A 20,018-nucleotide genomic window follows, 5' to 3' on the forward strand; every position below is an offset into this window, starting at 1 on the left:
TTTCAACGTGTAGTAACAGGAAGATTTCAACGTGTAGTAACAGGAAGATTTCAACGTGTAAGTACCAGGAAGATTTCAACGTGTAGTAACAGGAAGATTTCAACGTGTAGTAACAGATTTCAACGTGTAAGTAACAGGAAGATTTCAACGTGTAAGTAACAGGAAGATTTCAACGTGTAGTAACAGGAAGATTTCAACGTGTAGTAACAGGAAGATTTCAACGTGTAGTAACAGGAAGATTTCAACGTGTAGTAACAGGAAGATTTCAACGTGTAGTAACAGGAAGATTTCAACGTGTAGTAACAGGAAGATTTCAACGTGTAGTAACAGGAAGATTTCAACGTGTAGTAACAGGAAGATTTCAACGTGTAGTAACAGGAAGATTTCAACGTGTAGTAACAGGAAGATTTCAACGTGTAGTAACAGGAAGATTTCAACGTGTAGTAACAGGAAGATTTCAACGTGTAGTAACAGGAAGATTTCAACGTGTAGTAACAGGAAGATTTCAACGTGTAGTAACAGGAAGATTTCAACGTGTAGTAACAGGAAGATTTCAACGTGTAAGTAACAGGAAGATTTCAACGTGTAAGTAACAGGAAGATTTCAACGTGTAGTAACAGGAAGTTTTCAACGTGTAGTAACAGGAAGATTTCAACGTGTAGTAACAGGAAGATTTCAACGTGTAGTAACAGGAAGATTTCAACGTGTAGTAACAGGAAGATTTCAACGTGTAGTAACAGGAAGATTTCAACGTGTAGTAACAGGAAGATTTCAACGTGTAAGTAACAGGAAGATTTCAACGTGTAGTAACAGGAAGATTTCAACGTGTAGTAACAGGAAGATTTCAACGTGTAGTAACAGGAAGATTTCAACGTGTAAGTAACAGGAAGATTTCAACGTGTAAGTAACAGGAAGATTTCAACGTGTAAGTAACAGGAAGATTTCAACGTGTAGTAACGGGAAGATTTCAACGTGTAGTAACAGATTTCAGTATGTGGTAATTACATCTAAAAGGTCGACAAAAATAGAAGACCAATAATTATTTATATATATATATATATATAAGCCCTATATATATATATATATATATATATATATATATATATATATATATATATATATATATATAAGCCCTATATATATATATATATATATATTTGTATATACGTATACATATATATATGTATATATATATATATACACATAAATGCAACATACACTTGTAGGTATGTGTATACGTATGTGTTTAATATGTATTTTAATAATAAAATATATATATATTTGTATATACGTATATATATACATATATATATATAATCCCTATATATATATATATATATATATAAGCCCTATATATATATATATTTGTATATACGTGTGTATATATTTATATACATATAAATGCAATATACACTTGTAAGTATGTGTACATGCATGTTTATAATATGTATTTTAATAAATCTTTTTTATGTATTTTAATGTGTTTGAAGCTACGCATTTTTCGGGCTAGGGTTAGCGTTAAACTTCGTCTTCTTTTTTTCATGTATAGGAGAATGAGTAACACAGCGACCAAATACTTTTTTTACAACGTTTGTATCCACTAGAAACTCTTTACCTCTTGTGGGTATACTACATTTGTAATCAAATTATTATAATTGTACGTTTTCAATTGCATAATTTAGAAAATTTCAAGATTAAATTGAATTAAGAAGTGCATTGTTTCAAAACGTTTGACAACTCTTTTCGTAGCTGACGAAAAGCGTCAAAATGTGTCAATGTTGCAAGTCAACCAGTTCTATTTATCTGTTGCTCGTTTTTTATTGCCTTTTGATATGTAGATTTGTAAAGTTCCAATGTGGTTTCACCCCAATCCACTTGGGTGGACGTTGTATATGGTGTCATCATTCGCCTACCTGTTTGTAAAGTGGCTTCAACTTATATTTGATCCACCTAGAGAAAGCACTGATAAAGTGGCTTCAACTTATATTTGATCCACCTAGAGAAAGCACTGATAAAGTGGCTTCTACTTATATTTGATCCACCTAGAGAAAGCACTGATAAAGTGGCTTCTACTTATATTTGATCCACCTAGAGAAAGCACTGAGGTGCCAAATTCTAACAGTTATTTATTCCACAAGACAAATCATTGCTTTTGTAGAAAATTATTAAATTTGGTGACCCCCCCCCCCCCCGTGATAACTTTAAACTGTGCACAGATAATTGTAACGATGTTTATCTATAGTAGGTTTTAATACGGCTGGATGTGGCAGGTTTACGTCATGGTGTCACCCCCCCCCCTGGATTTCTTAACTTAGCTCTTAGAAAACTAACTAATTAATCATTCATTTAACTGCACCAATCATTGCCATGGTGTCATCCCCCTAAATGATGTCACTCGGTGCGGTCCGCACCCCCCCCCCTCTGTTAACATCTGTGATGACGCAAGTTTACGTCAGATATGTCAAAAAGAAGTTAGCAGAAACAGAGCAAAGCTTAGTCAGATAGAACAATAGATGTACAGGAGAGGGCCGGTCACGTGAGACGGTCAGATGATCAGTGAAGCGTGGGTCAGCAGTTGGAGATAGCGCTAGAGCAGGGGGTCTCCAAACTACGGCCCGCGGAGATCTTTTTGTCCACGGGAAAAATGTCTGTTAGAGGTGGCTGAAGAACTTTGCCCAGAAAGTTTATAACAATTTGAAAATGTAGCCTTGGGTGCAAATACCATTGCCCTACATGTTGCAGACATTAGTGAAAACATCGTGACTCGAATAGCGAAAAATGCAAGCACGTTTCACTATATTTTAATTGCAATGCATGAGTCGCTGGAAAGCTGTTCCACCTCTTAACTGTTTGTGTTCTTTAGGGGTGTGGATGAAGACATGAACATAACACATTAGCTAGCTTCACTACATAATATGTATGGCACTTTTACCGGAGAGTTAAATAAAACATTTGCTGATTATAACTTGGACTGGACTAACCTCAGTTACCTGACTGTTGATGGGGAAAAGTACATTAGTTGCATAAAGAAAGGCTTGGTTGGACACGCGAATGAGAAAAACATTCTACAACCAATGCTCCTGCACTCTATTATCCATCAGCAAGCTTTGAGTGCTTAATATATGGACATTCGCAGTGTACTGAATCCTGTGGTCACATGGGCTCAACCATAGATATAGAATAGAATACGTGAAGAATAATTTGAGAGCAAACTTGGACCTCGAGTGTGTTGTCGGCCCCGACAGTGTTTCTTTCAGATTTTTTTCTCTTGGGGGGGGGGGGGGGGTCGGCACTTGAAATTTGTATATATTTATATATAAATTATATTTTATTGGCGGGGGGGGGGGGGGCTGGGCGGTGGACGTTTTTCGGGGGGGGGGGGGGGCTCCATAACACCGAAGATATGCCTTGAAAAAACTCTGGCCCCCCAAACTGATATTTGATAGTCCATCCGGCCCTCGGTCTGAAAAGTTTGGAGACCCCTGCGCTAGAGGAAAGATGTAAGAGTTAAAATGTAGAGTGTGTAGGGAGCGTTACTTGTATAGTGTTAGTAGACAGGTATTTGTTAGGGCGTAGTTATGGTAGGAGACAATTTGATGTGTAAATAAAGAACTGTATTATATTGAATTGGTCCTTTTGTGTTGATTCCACACTTTACCGGGTGTACATAAGAAGAGGCGACCTCCGTAGAAAGAATATATGCTGTATGTTCATTACAGTTATATATAGAATCAATCTTTCTACAACCCTGCATTACATTTGGTGGTAGAATTGCCACTATCACATTTGGTAGAGGAGCGGTTTCTTCAACTTGCACACTCACACTATGTACGAATTCTATTTTTTTTAAACGCATCGTTCTGTAAACTCATCCCTTAATGGACACAAAGTCTCTCTAGTCATTTCCAGTTGTTGGATGTTTGTATAGACAACATCAGGCTTATTAGATGACAGGGTGACATCAGACTTATTAGATGACAGGGTGACATCAGGCTTATTAGATGACAGGGTGACATCCAGGCTTATTAGATGACATCAGGCTTATTAGATGACAGGGTGACATCCAGGCTTATTAGATGACAGGGTGACATCCAGGCTTATTAGATGACAGGGTGACATCCAGGCTTATTAGATGACAGGGTGCATAAAAAGAAAGGAAAATTGGGGTAAAAAATTCATTTAATGTGAGCAGAAAAAGATTTTGACAAGGTGAGTTCTCCTGTTAGTATGGTCCTGGCACTCTGCCTTGCATGGGAGGTCTGACCATCGGCTTTAAATCATCAGCTGGGCCCCCAGATCCTCTGTCAAACAAATCTCTTTGGTTGTAACCGCTACAACATTAGAATACATTCAGTCAGACTGCTACAGATACAGGTCACAGAGATTGTCAGACTGCTACAGATACAGGTCACAGAGATTGTTAGACAGATACAGGTCACAGAGATTGTTAGACAGATACAGATACAGGTCACAGAGATTGTCAGACAGATACAGGTCACAGAGATTGTTAGACAGATACAGGTCACAGAGATTGTTAGACAGATACAGGTCACAGAGATTGTCAGACTGCTACAGATACAGGTCACAGAGATTGTTAGACAGATACAGGTCACAGAGATTATTAGACAGATACAGGTCACAGAGATTGTTAGACAGATACAGGTCACAGAGATTGTCAGACTGCTACAGATACAGGTCACAGAGATTGTCAGACTGATACAGGTCACAGAGATTGTTAGACAGATACAGGTCACAGAGATTGTCAGACTGCTACAGATACAGGTCACAGAGATTGTTAGACAGATACAGGTCACAGAGATTGTTAGACAGATACAGGTCACAGAGATTGTTAGACAGATACAGGTCACAGAGATTGTCAGACTGCTACAGATACAGGTCACAGAGATTGTCAGACTGATACAGGTCACAGAGATTGTCAGACTGCTACAGATACAGGTCACAGAGATTGTCAGACTTTTACAGGTCACAGAGATTGTCAGACTGCTACAGGTCACAGAGATTGTCAGACTGCTACAGATACAGGTCACAGAGATTGTCAGACTGCTACAGATACAGGTCACAGAGATTGTTAGACAGATACAGGTCACAGAGATTGTTAGACAGATACAGGTCACAGAGATTGTTAGACAGATACAGGTCACAGAGATTGTTAGACAGATACAGGTCACAGAGATTGTTAGACAGATACAGGTCACAGAGATTGTCAGACTGCTACAGATACAGGTCACAGAGATTGTTAGACAGATACAGGTCACAGAGATTGTTAGACAGATACAGGTCACAGAGATTGTTAGACAGATACAGGTCACAGAGATTGTTAGACAGATACAGGTCACAGAGATTGTCAGACTGCTACAGATACAGGTCACAGAGATTGTCAGGCTGCTACAGATACAGGTCACAGAGATTGTCAGACTGCTACAGATACAGGTCACAGAGATTGTTAGACAGATACAGGTCACAGAGATTGTCAGACTGCTAAAGATACAGGTCACAGAGATTGTCAGACAGATACAGGTCACAGAGATTGTTAGACAGATACAGGTCACAGAGATTGTCAGACTGCTACAGATACAGGTCACAGAGATTGTCAGACTGCTACAGATACAGGTCACAGAGATTGTCATACAGATACAGGTCACAGAGATTGTCAGACTGCTACAGATACAGGTCACAGAGATTGTCAGACTGATACAGATACAGGTCACAGAGATTGTCAGACTGCTACAGATACAGGTCACAGAGATTGTCAGACTGCTACAGATACAGGTCACAGAGATTGTCAGACAGATACAGGTCACAGAGATTGTTAGACAGATACAGATACAGGTCACAGAGATTGTCAGACTGCTACAGGTCACAGAGATTGTCAGACTGCTACAGATACAGGTCACAGAGATTGTCAGACTGATACAGGTCACAGAGATTGTCAGACTGCTACAGATACAGGTCACAGAGATTGTCAGACTTTTACAGGTCACAGAGATTGTCAGACTGCTACAGATACAGGTCACAGAGATTGTCAGACTGCTACAGATACAGGTCACAGAGATTGTTAGACAGATACAGGTCACAGAGATTGTTAGACAGATACAGGTCACAGAGATTGTTAGACAGATACAGGTCACAGAGATTGTTAGACAGATACAGGTCACAGAGATTGTTAGACAGATACAGGTCACAGAGATTGTCAGACTGCTACAGATACAGGTCACAGAGATTGTTAGACAGATACAGGTCACAGAGATTGTTAGACAGATACAGGTCACAGAGATTGTTAGACAGATACAGGTCACAGAGATTGTTAGACAGATACAGGTCACAGAGATTGTCAGACTGCTACAGATACAGGTCACAGAGATTGTCAGGCTGCTACAGATACAGGTCACAGAGATTGTCAGACTGCTACAGATACAGGTCACAGAGATTGTTAGACAGATACAGGTCACAGAGATTGTCAGACTGCTAAAGATACAGGTCACAGAGATTGTCAGACAGATACAGGTCACAGAGATTGTTAGACAGATACAGGTCACAGAGATTGTCAGACTGCTACAGATACAGGTCACAGAGATTGTCAGACTGCTACAGATGCAGGTCACAGAGATTGTCATACAGATACAGGTCACAGAGATTGTCAGACTGCTACAGATACAGGTCACAGAGATTGTCAGACTGATACAGATACAGGTCACAGAGATTGTCAGACTGCTACAGATACAGGTCACAGAGATTGTCAGACTGCTACAGATACAGGTCACAGAGATTGTCAGACAGATACAGGTCACAGAGATTGTTAGACAGATACAGATACAGGTCACAGAGATTGTCAGACTGCTACAGGTCACAGAGATTGTCAGACTGCTACAGATACAGGTCACAGAGATTGTCAGACTGATACAGATACAGGTCACAGAGATTGTTAGACAGATACAGGTCACAGAGATTGTTAGACAGATACAGGTCACAGAGATTGTCAGACTGCTACAGATACAGGTCACAGAGATTGTCAGACTGCTACAGATACAGGTCACAGAGATTGTCAGACTGATACAGATACAGGTCACAGAGATTGTCAGACAGATACAGGTCACAGAGATTGTCAGACTGCTACAGGTCACAGAGATTGTCAGACTGCTACAGATACAGGTCACAGAGATTGTCAGACTGATACAGATACAGGTCACAGAGATTGTCAGACTGCTACAGATACAGGTCACAGAGATTGTCAGACTGATACAGATACAGGTCACAGAGAGTGACAAGTCAAGTGTGACAATGTTGGATAGTGTCTCTAAATACTGTACCGAGTCAAGTGTGACAATGTTGGATAGTGTCTCTAAATACTGTACCAAGTCAAGTGTGACAATGTTGGATAGTGTCTCTAAATACTGTACCAAGTCAAGTGTGACAATGTTGGATAGTGTCTCTAAATACTGTACCAAGTCAAGTGTGACAATGTTGGATAGTGTCTCTAAATACTGTACCAAGTCAAGTGTGACAATGTTGGATAGTGTCTCTAAATACTGTACCAAGTCAAGTGTGACAATGTTGGATAGTGTCTCTAAATACTGTACCAAGTCAAGTGTGACAATGTTGGATAGTGTCTCTAAATACTGTACCAAGTCAAGTGTGACAATGTTGGATAGTGTCTCTAAATACTGTACCAAGTCAAGTGTGACAATGTTGGATAGTGTCTCTAAATACTGTACCAAGTCAAGTGTGACAATGTTGGATAGTGTCTCTAAATACTGTACCAAGTCAAGTGTGACAATGTTGGATAGTGTCTCTAAATACTGTACCAAGTCAAGTGTGACAATGTTGGATAGTGTCTCTAAATACTGTACCAAGTCAAGTGTGACAATGTTGGATAGTGTCTCTAAATACTGTACCAAGTCAAGTGTGACAATGTTGGATAGTGTCTCTAAATACTGTACCAAGTCAAGTGTGACAATGTTGGATAGTGTCTCTAAATACTGTACCAAGTCATGTGTGACAATGTTAGAGAGGACAACTCACATCAATTTGTCCCCATACGTGTCCATAGCTGCCAGCCTGAAACAAAAACAATGTCCTCTGGTTGATACAAGTTTTTACAGTGCTAAAATGTCCTCTGGTTGATACAAGTTTTTACAGTGCTAAAATGTCCTCTGGTTGATACAAGTTTTTACAGTGCTAAAATGTCCTCTGGTTGATACAAGTTTTTACAGTGCTAAAATGTCCTCTGGTTGATACAAGTTTTTACAGTGCTAAAATGTCCTTTGGTTGATACAAGTTTTTACAGTGCTAAAATGTCCTCTGGTTGATACAAGTTTTTACAGTGCTAAAATGTCCTCTGGTTGATACAAGTTTTTACAGTGCTAAAATGTCCTCTGGTTGATACAAGTTTTTACAGTGCTAAAATGTCCTCTGGTTGATACAAGTTTTTACAGTGCTAAAATGTCCTTTGGTTGATACAAGTTTTTACAGTGCTAAAATGTCCTCTGGTTGATACAAGTTTTTACAGTGCTAAAATGTCCTCTGGTTGATACAAGTTTTTACAGTGCTAAAATGTCCTCTGGTTGATACAAGTTTTTACAGTGCTAAAATGTCCTCTCGTTGATACAAGTTTTTACAGTGCTAAAATGTCCTCTGGTTGATACAAGTTTTTACAGTGCTAAAATGTCCTCTGGTTGATACAAGTTTTTACAGTGCTAAAATGTCCTCTGGTTGATACAAGTTTTTACAGTGCTAAAATGTCCTCTCGTTGATACAAGTTTTTACAGTGCTAAAATGTCCTCTCGTTGATACAAGTTTTTACAGTGCTAAAATGTCCTCTGGTTGATACAAGTTTTTACAGTGCTAAAATGTTCTTTGGTTGATACAAGTTTTTACAGTGCTAAAATGTCCTCTGGTTGATACAAGTTTTTACAGTGCTAAAATGTCCTCTCGTTGATACAAGTTTTTACAGTGCTAAAATGTCCTCTCGTTGATACAAGTTTTTACAGTGCTAAAATGTTCTTTGGTTGATACAAGTTTTTACAGTGCTAAAATGTCCTCTGGTTGATACAAGTTTTTACAGTGCTAAAATGTCCTTTGGTTGCTAAAATGGCTCAAAACTGGCACATGTTATCCTAGTTAACCAAGTGTATTCTAGTCTATAGCCATCTTAAACTAGACCCCTCCCCACACACACTCGGGTTTGCCTTCTGAGAATGTACTCACCTCCTTCTCTCATAATAATCATAGTAAGGATCTCTTGGGGGGGAAGACCTTCTGTAGTAGTCAGGTGAATGTCGGCCAAAATCTCGATACAGTGGCTCGCGGGCAACAGGTGGAGGAGGTGGCAGACGACGCTCATAGGGGTCAAATCTGTAGCGCTCATAAGGGTGTGGCGGCAGCATGCGAGCTCTGGCATAGTATTCATAAGGGTCTGGATAGTAAGGCTCCCTGTCATAAGGGCTGAAACCATCTCCAACATGTCCACCACGACCTCTGTTAGATCGGGATCTAAGTCAACAAGAAGAATCTTTCAGTGAGAATAAGTCAACAAGAAGAATCTTTCAGTGAGAATAAGTCAACAAGAAGAATCTTTCAGTGAGAATAAGTCAACAAGAAGAATCTTTCAGTGAGAATAAGTCAACAAGAAGAATCTTTCAGTGAGAATAAGTCAACAAGAAGAATCTTTCAGTGAGAATAAGTCAACAAGAAGAATCTTTCAGTGAGAATAAGTCAACAAGAAGAATCTTTCAGTGAGAATAAGTCAACAAGAAGAATCTTTCAGTGAGAATAAGTCAACAAGAAGAATCTTTCAGTGAGAATAAGTCAACAAGAAGAATCTTTCAGTGAGAATAAGTCAACAAGAAGAATCTTTCAGTGAGAATAAGTCAACAAGAAGAATCTTTCAGTGAGAATAAGTCAACAAGAAGAATCTTTCAGTGAGAATAAGTCAACAAGAAGAATCTTTCAGTGAGAATAAGTCAACAAGAAGAATCTTTCAGTGAGAATAAGTCAACAAGAAGAATCTTTCAGTGAGAATAAGTCAACAAGAAGAATCTTTCAGTGAGAATAAGTCAACAAGAAGAATCTTTCAGTGAGAATAAGTCAACAAGAAGAATCTTTCAGTGAGAATAAGTCAACAAGAAGAATCTTTCAGTGAGAATAAGTCAACAAGAAGAATCTTTCAGTGAGAATAAGTCAACAAGAAGAATCTTTCAGTGAGAATAAGTCAACAAGAAGAATCTTTCAGTGAGAATAAGTCAACAAGAAGAATCTTTCAGTGAGAATAAGTCAACAAGAAGAATCTTTCAGTGAGAATAAGTCAACAAGAAGAATCTTTCAGTGAGAATAAGTCAACAAGAAGAATCTTTCAGTGAGAATAAGTCAACAAGAAGAATCTTTCAGTGAGAATAAGTCAACAAGAAGAATCTTTCAGTGAGAATAAGTCAACAAGAAGAATCTTTCAGTGAGAATAAGTCAACAAGAAGAATCTTTCAGTGAGAATAAGTCAACAAGAAGAATCTTTCAGTGAGAATAAGTCAACAAGAAGAATCTTTCAGTGAGAATAAGTCAACAAGAAGAATCTTTCAGTGAGAATAAGTCAACAAGAAGAATCTTTCAGTGAGAATAAGTCAACAAGAAGAATCTTTCAGTGAGAATAAGTCAACAAGAAGAATCTTTCAGTGAGAATAAGTCAACAAGAAGAATCTTTCAGTGAGAATAAGTCAACAAGAAGAATCTTTCAGTGAGAATAAGTCAACAAGAAGAATCTTTCAGTGAGAATAAGTCAACAAGAAGAATCTTTCAGTGAGAATAAGTCAACAAGAAGAATCTTTCAGTGAGAATAAGTCAACAAGAAGAATCTTTCAGTGAGAATAAGTCAACAAGAAGAATCTTTCAGTGAGAATAAGTCAACAAGAAGAATCTTTCAGTGAGAATAAGTCAACAAGAAGAATCTTTCAGTGAGAATAAGTCAACAAGAAGAATCTTTCAGTGAGAATAAGTCAACAAGAAGAATCTTTCAGTGAGAATAAGTCAACAAGAAGAATCTTTCAGTGAGAATAAGTCAACAAGAAGAATCTTTCAGTGAGAATAAGTCAACAAGAAGAATCTTTCAGTGAGAATAAGTCAACAAGAAGAATCTTTCAGTGAGAATAAGTCAACAAGAAGAATCTTTCAGTGAGAATAAGTCAACAAGAAGAATCTTTCAGTGAGAATAAGTCAACAAGAAGAATCTTTCAGTGAGAATAAGTCAACAAGAAGAATCTTTCAGTGAGAATAAGTCAACAAGAAGAATCTTTCAGTGAGAATAAGTCAACAAGAAGAATCTTTCAGTGAGAATAAGTCAACAAGAAGAATCTTTCAGTGAGAATAAGTCAACAAGAAGAATCTTTCAGTGAGAATAAGTCAACAAGAAGAATCTTTCAGTGAGAATAAGTCAACAAGAAGAATCTTTCAGTGAGAATAAGTCAACAAGAAGAATCTTTCAGTGAGAAATTCAAACAAAGTTGAGGACACCTCTGTCTTACTGTCAGTCTTATTGTGTGTGTTTTATTGTGTTTGAATGTAATTGTGTTGTGTTGGGGTGATAGTACAGTTAGTTATGGTGTTGGGGTGTTAGTTATGGTGTTAAGGTGTTATAATGTTGGGGAGTTATTGTGTGTGTGCACTGGAGTTTGTGTGTGTGCTGGTGTTTATGTGTGTGCTGGTGTGTGTGTGTGCTGGTGTGTGTGTGTGTGCTGGTGTTTGTGTGTGTGCTGGTGTGTGTGTGCTGGTGTTTGTGTGTGTGCTGGTGTTTGTGTGTGTGCTGGTGTTTGTGTGTGTGCTGTTATGTGTGTACTGGTGTGTGTGTGCTGGTGTGCATGTGTTTGTGTGTGTGTGCTGGTGTGTGTGTGTGCTGGTGTGTGTGTGTGCTGGTGTTTGTGTGCTGGTGTTTGTGTGCTGGTGTTTGTGTGCTGGTGTTTGTGTGTGTGCTGGTGTTTGTGTGTGTGCTGGTGTTTGTGTGTGCTGGTGTTTGTGTGTGTTTGTGTGTGCTTGTGTGTGTGTGTGCTGGTGTGTGTGTGCTGGTGTGTGTGTACTGGTGTGTGTGTTTGTGTGTGTGTGTACTGGTGTGTGTGTACTGGTGTGTGTGTGCTGGTGTGTGTGTGCTGGTGTGTGTGCTGGTGTGTGTGTGCTGGTGTGTGTGTGCTGGTGTGTGTGTGCTGGTGTTTGTGAGTGCTTGTGTGTGTGTGCTGGTGTGTGTGCTGGTGTTTGTGTGTGTGTGCTGGTGTGTGTGCTGGTGTGTGTGTACTGGTGTGTGTGTGTTTGTGTGTGCTGGTGTGCGTGTGTTTGTGTGTGTGTGCTGGTGTGTGTGTGTGCTGGTGTGTGTGCTGGTGTGTGTGCTGGTGTGTGTGCTGGTGTGTGTGCTGGTGTGTGTGTGTTTGTGTGTGCTGGTGTGCGTGTGTTTGTGTGTGTGTGCTGGTGTGTGTGTGTGCTGGTGTGTGTGCTGGTGCTGGTGTGTGTGCTGGTGTGTGTGCTGGTGTGTGTGTGCTGGTGTGTGTGTGCTGGTGTGTGTGTGCTGGTGTTTGTGAGTGCTTGTGTGTGTGTGCTGGTGTGTGTGTGTGTGCTGGTGTGTGTGCTGGTGTGTGTGTGTGCTGGTGTGTGTGCTGGTGCTGGTGTGTATGCACAGTGTAAGGGGAAAGTTGAAGTGTGACTTACGGTCCTCTGGGACATTCCTTGGACCAATGACCTTCACCTCCACATCTGTAGCATTCTCCTTTACCTCCCATGCCAGCTTTCTGACGCACTTTGCTACGGGAAATCTTATACAAAATAAGCTGCATTAAAATACTTTCATATTTTTTTAATCTCAAAGTGTTTCTTAGTCAAAAACTTGTTTCCCTAATGTCCCTATCTCCACCCTAATGTCCCTACCTCCACTCTAATGTCCCTACTACCTACCTCTACCCTATTGTCCCTACTACCTACCTCCACCCTAATGTCCCTACCTCCACCCTAATGTCCCTACCTCCACCCTAATGTCCCTACTACCTAGCTCCACCCTAATGTCCCTACCTCTACCCTAATGTCCCTACTACCTACCTCCACCCTAATGTCCCTACTACCTAGCTCCACCCTAATGTCCCTACCTCCACCCTAATGTCCCTACCTCCACCCTAATGTCCCTACCTCCACCCTAATGTCCCTACTACCTAGCTCCACCCTAATGTCCCTACTACCTACCTCCTCCCTAATGTCCCTACTACCTAGCTCCACCCTAATGTCCCTACCTCCACCCTAATGTCCCTACTACCTACCTCTACCCTAATGTCCCTACTACCTACCTCCTCCCTAATGTCCCTACCTCTACCCTAATGTCCTTACCTCCACCCTAAATTCCCTACTATCTACCTCCTTCCTAATGTCCCTACCTCTACCCTAATGTCCTTACCTCCACCCTAATGTCCCTACCTCCACCCTAATGTCCCTACTACCTAGCTCCACCCTAATGTCCCTACTACCTACCTCTACCCTAATGTCCCTACTACATACCTCCACCCTAATGTCCCTACTACCTAGCTCCACCCTAATGTCCCTACCTCCACCCTAATGTCCCTACCTCCACCCTAATGTCCTTACCTCCACCCTAATGTCCCTACCTCCACCCTAATGTCCCTACTACCTAGCTCCACCCTAATGTCCCTACTACCTACCTCTACCCTAATGTCCCTACCTCCACCCTAATGTCCCTACCTCCACCCTAATGTCCCTACCTCTACCCTAATGTCCCTACTACATACCTCCACCCTAATGTCCCTACTACCTAGCTCCACCCTAATGTCCCTACCTCCACCCTAATGTCCCTACCTCCACCCTAATGTCCCTACCTCCACCCTAATGTCCCTACCTCCACCCTAATGTCCCTACTACCTAGCTCCACCCTAATGTCCCTACTACCTACCTCTACCCTAATGTCCCTAATACATACCTCCTCCCTAATGTCCCTACCGCTACCCTAATGTCCCTACTACCTACCTCCACCCTAATGTCCCTACCTCTACCCTATTGTCCCTACTACCTACTTCCTCCCTAATGTCCCTACCTCTACCCTAATGTCCCTACTACCTACCTCTACCCTAATATCCCTACTACCTACCTCTACTATAATGTCCCTACTACCTACCTCCACCCTAATGCCCCTACCTCCACCCTAATGTCCCTACTACCTACCTCCTTCCTAATGTCCCTCCTACCTACCTCCACCCTAATGTCCCTCCTACCTACCTCCACCCTAATATCCCTACTACCTACCTCTACTATAATGTCCCTACCTCCACCCTAATGTCCCTACCTCCACCCTAATGTCCCTACTACATACCTCCTCCCTAATGTCCCTACCGCTACCCTAATGTCCCTACCTCAACCCTAATGTCCCTACTACCTACCTCCACCCTAATGTCCCTACCTCTACCCTAATGTCCCCACTACCTACCTCCACCCTAATGTTGTTTCCATGATGTACTTGACCATCTAAGGCATCAGCTGCAGCTTTTGCTTCAGCTTCTTTTTCAAAGTGCTTTAGACAAATAACAAAATCAGTGTTAGGGTTAGGGTCAAGTTTGCAAAACATCTGGTCAAAATATTTTTTAAATCCTAATGATTTGTGAAAACTTACTACAAATCCATAGTCCTTGAGAATATCAAATTCAACAACATTGCCATATTTTCTAAACAGCTGCTCCAACTCCTCTTTGTCAGCATCTTCTGGTAAATTACCAACATATAACTTGGTGGCCACCATCTGAAATGTACATGGACAAATCAAATTTGTACCCATCTGAGACCCATGTGTCAGGTCCTAGACCCATGTGTGCCAGGGTCAGGTCCTAGACCCATGTGCCAGGGTCAGGTCCTAGACCCATGTGTGCCAGGGTCAGGTCCTAGACCCATGTGTGCAGGTCCTAGACCCATGTGTGCCAGGGTCAGGTCCTAGACCCATGTGTGCCAGGGTCAGGTCCTAGACCCATGTGTGCCAGGGTCAGGTCCTAGACCCATGTGTGCCAGGGTCAGGTCCTAGACCCATGTGTCAGGGTCAGGTCCTAGACCCATGTGTGTCAGGTCCTAGACCCATGTGTGCCAGGGTCAGGTCCTAGACCCATGTGTCAGGGTCAGGTCCTAGACCCATGTGTGCCAGGGTCAGGTCCTAGACCCATGTGTCAGGGTTAGGTCCTAGACCCATGTGTGCCAGGGTCAGGTCCTAGAAGGGTTAGGTCCTAGACCCATGTGTGCCAGGGTCAGGTCCTAGACCCATGTGTGCAGGTCCTAGACCCATGTGTGCCAGGGTCAGGTCCTAGACCCATGTGCCAGGGTCAGGTCCTAGACCCATGTGTGCCAGGGTCAGGTCCTAGACCCATGTGTGCCAGGGTCAGGTCCTAGACCCATGTGTGCAGGTCCTAGACCCATGTGCCAGGGTCAGGTCCTAGACCCATGTGCCAGGGTCAGGTCCTAGACCCATGTGTGCAGGTCCTAGACCCATGTGTCAGGGTCAGGTCCTAGACCCATGTGTCAGGGTTAGGTCCTAGACCCATGTGTGCCAGGGTCAGGTCCTAGACCCATGTGTCAGGGTTAGGTCCTAGACCCATGTGTGCCAGGGTCAGGTCCTAGACCCATGTGTGCAGGTCCTAGACCCATGTGTGCCAGGGTCAGGTCCTAGACCCATGTGTGCCAGGGTCAGGTCCTAGACCCATGTGTGCCAGGGTCAGGTCCTAGACCCATGTGTGCAGGTCCTAGACCCATGTGTCAGGGTCAGGTCCTAGACCCATGTGTGTCAGGGTCAGGTCCTAGACCCATGTGTCAGGCGGGCAAACAGATTGAGTTGGGGAAAAAAATTGTTAACCTTTATTTACACTTGCCTATTATGGTCAATGTTTAAAAGTGGATGATGCAAGGGGACCCAAACATACATGAGAAATCCAGCCTTGTGTCATATATATGAAGGCAATATTACAAAGTATTACAAACATCAGCCTGACACAATTATGACCACAAGGAGTAAAGAGGACTAAGTCATGCCCTCTACACATTTTTTTCAAGATAACTAACAACCTTTGTTCTAGTTAGGAAATTTTGGGCCTACAATTTAATCACAATGTTAACATTAAAACAAATAACTTTAACATAAGAGAGCTAACAGTAAACATTAAAAGGGTTTAATGGGGTGGTTCTGTAATTCCAAACTGTTTGCTTAAAGTTAAAAAAAAAACAAGCTCTTAAACTTTAACACTCAGACATATGTTATTAATATAATGTAAACAAGCCCTCTTAGAAAATTAGATTCAATGAAGATTCATATTCTTTAAACTGTCCAATACAATTCTTCTTGTTAGCTTCTCTAAGGGTTTTCAATTTTTATAATTAAAGTATTGAAGATTTATTATAAGTAATTCTTGAAAATAAATTCCCTTTTCAAACAAAAGGCCCATGGGACTAGGGAAGTAGAGTTTCTGTATCCTCACCCTATTAAGGGAAAGTCAGAAGAATGCTAGAACCTAATACAGGCCCATGTCTCTGTAATGGTGTATGCTGTGTAAGTGTAACCCTAACCTAATACAGGCCCATGGTGTATGCTGTGTAAGTGTAACCCTAACCTAATACAGGCCCATGGTGTATGCTGTGTAAGTGTAACCCTAACCTAATACAGGCCCATGGTGTATGCTGTGTAAGTGTAACCCTAACCTAATACAGGCCCATGTCTCTGTAATGGTGTATGCTGTTGTTGGAGGAATAAAGAATAAGAGTGCATGAGGTCAAAGTGCATGAGGTCAAACTTCTTAGAAAGTGTTACTGTAGATGAGAGAGATTATAAATTTCTTGTTGTATCTGCCTCAGTCAGTCAAATCATTCACGGGATCATTGTTGCATCACAATGTGTTTCTGACATGGGAGGATGGCATCAGCAAAGGTTGGCAAGACTTCAGTGTGGTGGCTCGCAAAATAGAATTCAGTGTGGTGGCTCAGAAAATAGACTTCAGTGTTTGGATCAGAAAATAGACTTCAGTGTGGTGGCTCAGAAAATAGACTTCAGTGTGGTGGCTCGCAAAATAGAATTCAGTGTGGTGGCTCAGAAAATAGACTTCCGTGTTTGGATCAGAAAATAGACTTCAGTGTGGTGGCTCAGAAAATAGACTTCAGTGTTTGGATCAAAAAATAGACTTCAGTGTTTGGATCAGAAAATAGACTTCAGTGTTTAGCTCTAGAAATGTGAGCTATCCTACCACATCTGATGATGTGAGTGAAAACTTTGTGTTTGGCTTCTTTTGAGTAATGTTAACCTTTGTCTTGTAAGATTTGGCAATATAACTGAATCCTTAAACTTTGTTATGTTCAATCACTAGAATTATTCCCATTTGTTTTTAAAAACAGTTTTTAAAATTCTCTCAAAATTGATGGGATTAACATAAATTATTTGAAATTTTTCAGGTTATGTTGTTATTCCCATAACAAACTGTATTGGGATTCATCACAGGAAGGAAGCTTTTGTTGTTATATAATCTGTGCATGATCCCTCTATATCTAAAATTCTATATATTAACATATATATATCTTGGTAAACAAATGTATGATATTATCTCTTAATTATAATATAATGCCACTTGTTTGGGACTACAAGTTGCAGATCCAAAACAAGGTTTTCACTTGAGCATCCAAGTAGCAAGCACTCTTAGGTGACCTGCAGGCAGTGCAGCTGCTTCCTTGTTTATTTTATTATGTAATAGGCTGATGAGTCTCAGTTTACTTGTTTACACTATTATGTAATAGGCTGATGAGTCTCAGTTTACACTATTATGTAATAGGCTGATGAGTCTTATTTACTTGTTTACACTATTATGTAGTAGGCTGATGAGTCTTAGTTTACTTGTTTACACTATTATGCAATAGGCTGATGAGTCTCAGTTTACTTGTTTACACTATTATGTAATAGGCTGATGAGTCTTAGTTTACTTGTTTACACTATTATGTAATAGGCTGATGAGTCTCAGTTTACTTGTTTACACTATTATGTAGTAGGCTGATGAGTCTTAGTTTACCAAAATAAGACAATTTTGGATGCTAATGTAAATTTGCCTGATAACTAAATGTAATTAGCATGGAAATGTTCCAGAAAAAATGAGTGTATGCACACAATGATTATTTTGCATTTAAAAATATAAATGTGATGTATGCATTTGTGCAGATATACAGAAGAGGAAAAATGAGCAGATAATAGAAGACAAGCATGACATTGCAACTCAACATTGCTGAAAAGAAGTATGCAAAGTCACTGACAGCTATTGATGTAACTGTTTTAGTATTCTTTGAAATTTAACGGTTTCAAGTTGTTCACAGTCCAAACTTTAAACTTTGCAGTTTATAACAGCATATGATTTTGTCAAAAGGATCTTGGGATATTTGGCAGGGTGGGATTGCTGGCATATGATGTCATTATTTAGCCAGGCAGTGTTCTAGTGCAGAGATAAAATTGTTTCAAATAATCAATACATAAAGAGAATTATTTTAGCCTCAGAGTTCCTGCATCAATGTGAACCTGAAGTTCCAGGAGAATTTTTCGAGAAGACAAAAACAATTTAATGTATCAAAAAAAGCAACATTTAAAATATTTAGTCTTTTATTTATTTTTCTACCATTTCATTCTGCATATTTTACAGGTATTTGTAAAGAAATATTTTGTAGAATCCAAAAAGACCCGTGAGATGAATGGCACTGGGGTCGTGTGACTGACGTTAATAAAATCATCTCGGTGATCGTTTTAATCAATAAAGAAGATATACTATGCAATATCAACAACTATAAAAGGTAAACAGAAAATTGCTGGAGAGTTATATCTTATAAAGAGAGTTATTAACATACAATCAAGGCTTTCATACTGCATACCCTTCGTCAGTGGACAACACTGCGCATTAACTAAGATTCAAGAAATATAGCGCAGCTCTAGTTTACATTCATAATGTTGATGAACCGGGTCTGTATAGCCAATACAGACTAATTGGAACCTGGCCCATTAACCTAAATATAGCCAGTACAGACTAATTGGCCCATTAACCTAAATATAGCCAGTACAGACTAATTGGCCCATTAACCTAAATATAGCCAATACAGACTAATTGGAACCTGGCCCATTAACCTAAATATAGCCAGTACAGACTAATTGGCCCATTAACCTAAATATAGCCAGTACAGACTAATTGGCCCATTAACCTAAATATAGCCAATACAGACTAATTGGAACCTGGCCCATTAACCTAAATATAGCCAGTACAGACTAATTGGAACCTGGCCCATTAACCTAAATATAGCCAGTACAGACTAATTGGAACCTGGCCCATTAACCTAAATATAGCCAGTACAGACTAATTGGAACCTGGCTCATTAACCTAAATATAGCCAGTACAGACTAATTGGCCCATTAACCTAAATATAGCCAGTACAGACTAATTGGCCCATTAACCTAAATCAGATCCAACGACGAGAATAAAAAAGACATAATGTGACCAGAAAAATCACTAAGTTTATGAATTCAAAACAACTAAAATCATGATAAGTGAAAAAATTATCTCAACCACAAAAACAAATTTCAAACAGAATTTACTTAACTAATATTAAATACACGCTTTGAAGTAAAAACCTACAATTTCATTCCCAAAAAAAAACTATTTTGAAATCTGCATTTCCCACCCAAAGTCTCTGCCCAAATGAAGTATTTTTATTTCTTTAAAAAAGTTTAAATGAATGTTCAATTTATTTGCAAAGTACAATTTTGAAAAGAAAATTCACTGTTTAAGTGCCTCTCAACCCCATGCTGTTAAATCTGGTTGCAGCTTTGTGCCAAAGGATTGTAGAAAACATATCTCAATGTCACATTAGAAAGCCAATGTTAGATGATCGCTTCATATGAACATCTTGTTCATTTCAATTTAAAAATCAGTTTTCAAGTTATAAATGATAAATATAAATACACAAAAGCATGTAAAATATGTTTCAAT

The 20,018-nt window shown here is 40.1% G+C and overlaps 1 protein-coding gene across 2 annotated transcripts in view; it reads right to left on the reverse strand.

Moving 5' to 3' along the window:
• Nucleotides 1-4,161: 4,161 nt before the first annotated feature.
• Nucleotides 4,162-20,018, reverse strand: part of LOC131935707 (RNA-binding protein 4B) — a 30,223-nt gene continuing 14,366 nt past the window's right edge. The window contains exons 2-7 of one of the 2 annotated variants that reach the window (XM_059292253.1): nt 14,654-14,779; nt 14,471-14,554; nt 12,697-12,800; nt 9,226-9,510; nt 8,041-8,076; nt 4,162-4,301 (exon numbers count right to left, since the gene is read on the reverse strand). In XM_059292253.1, the coding sequence (XP_059148236.1) occupies nt 4,223-4,301; nt 8,041-8,076; nt 9,226-9,510; nt 12,697-12,800; nt 14,471-14,554; nt 14,654-14,779 (714 nt within the window). In that variant the 3' untranslated portion in view covers nt 4,162-4,222. Of the gene's footprint in view, nt 4,332-8,040; nt 8,077-9,225; nt 9,511-12,696; nt 12,801-14,470; nt 14,555-14,653; nt 14,780-20,018 lie in introns of both variants that reach the window. The other variant, XM_059292252.1, reaches the window with a different exon arrangement.

This window comes from Physella acuta, unplaced genomic scaffold, assembly GCF_028476545.2.
Source record: "Physella acuta isolate Inbredline_101_S28 unplaced genomic scaffold, ASM2847654v3 ptg000155l, whole genome shotgun sequence".
Taxonomy (NCBI): domain Eukaryota; kingdom Metazoa; phylum Mollusca; class Gastropoda; family Physidae; genus Physella; species Physella acuta.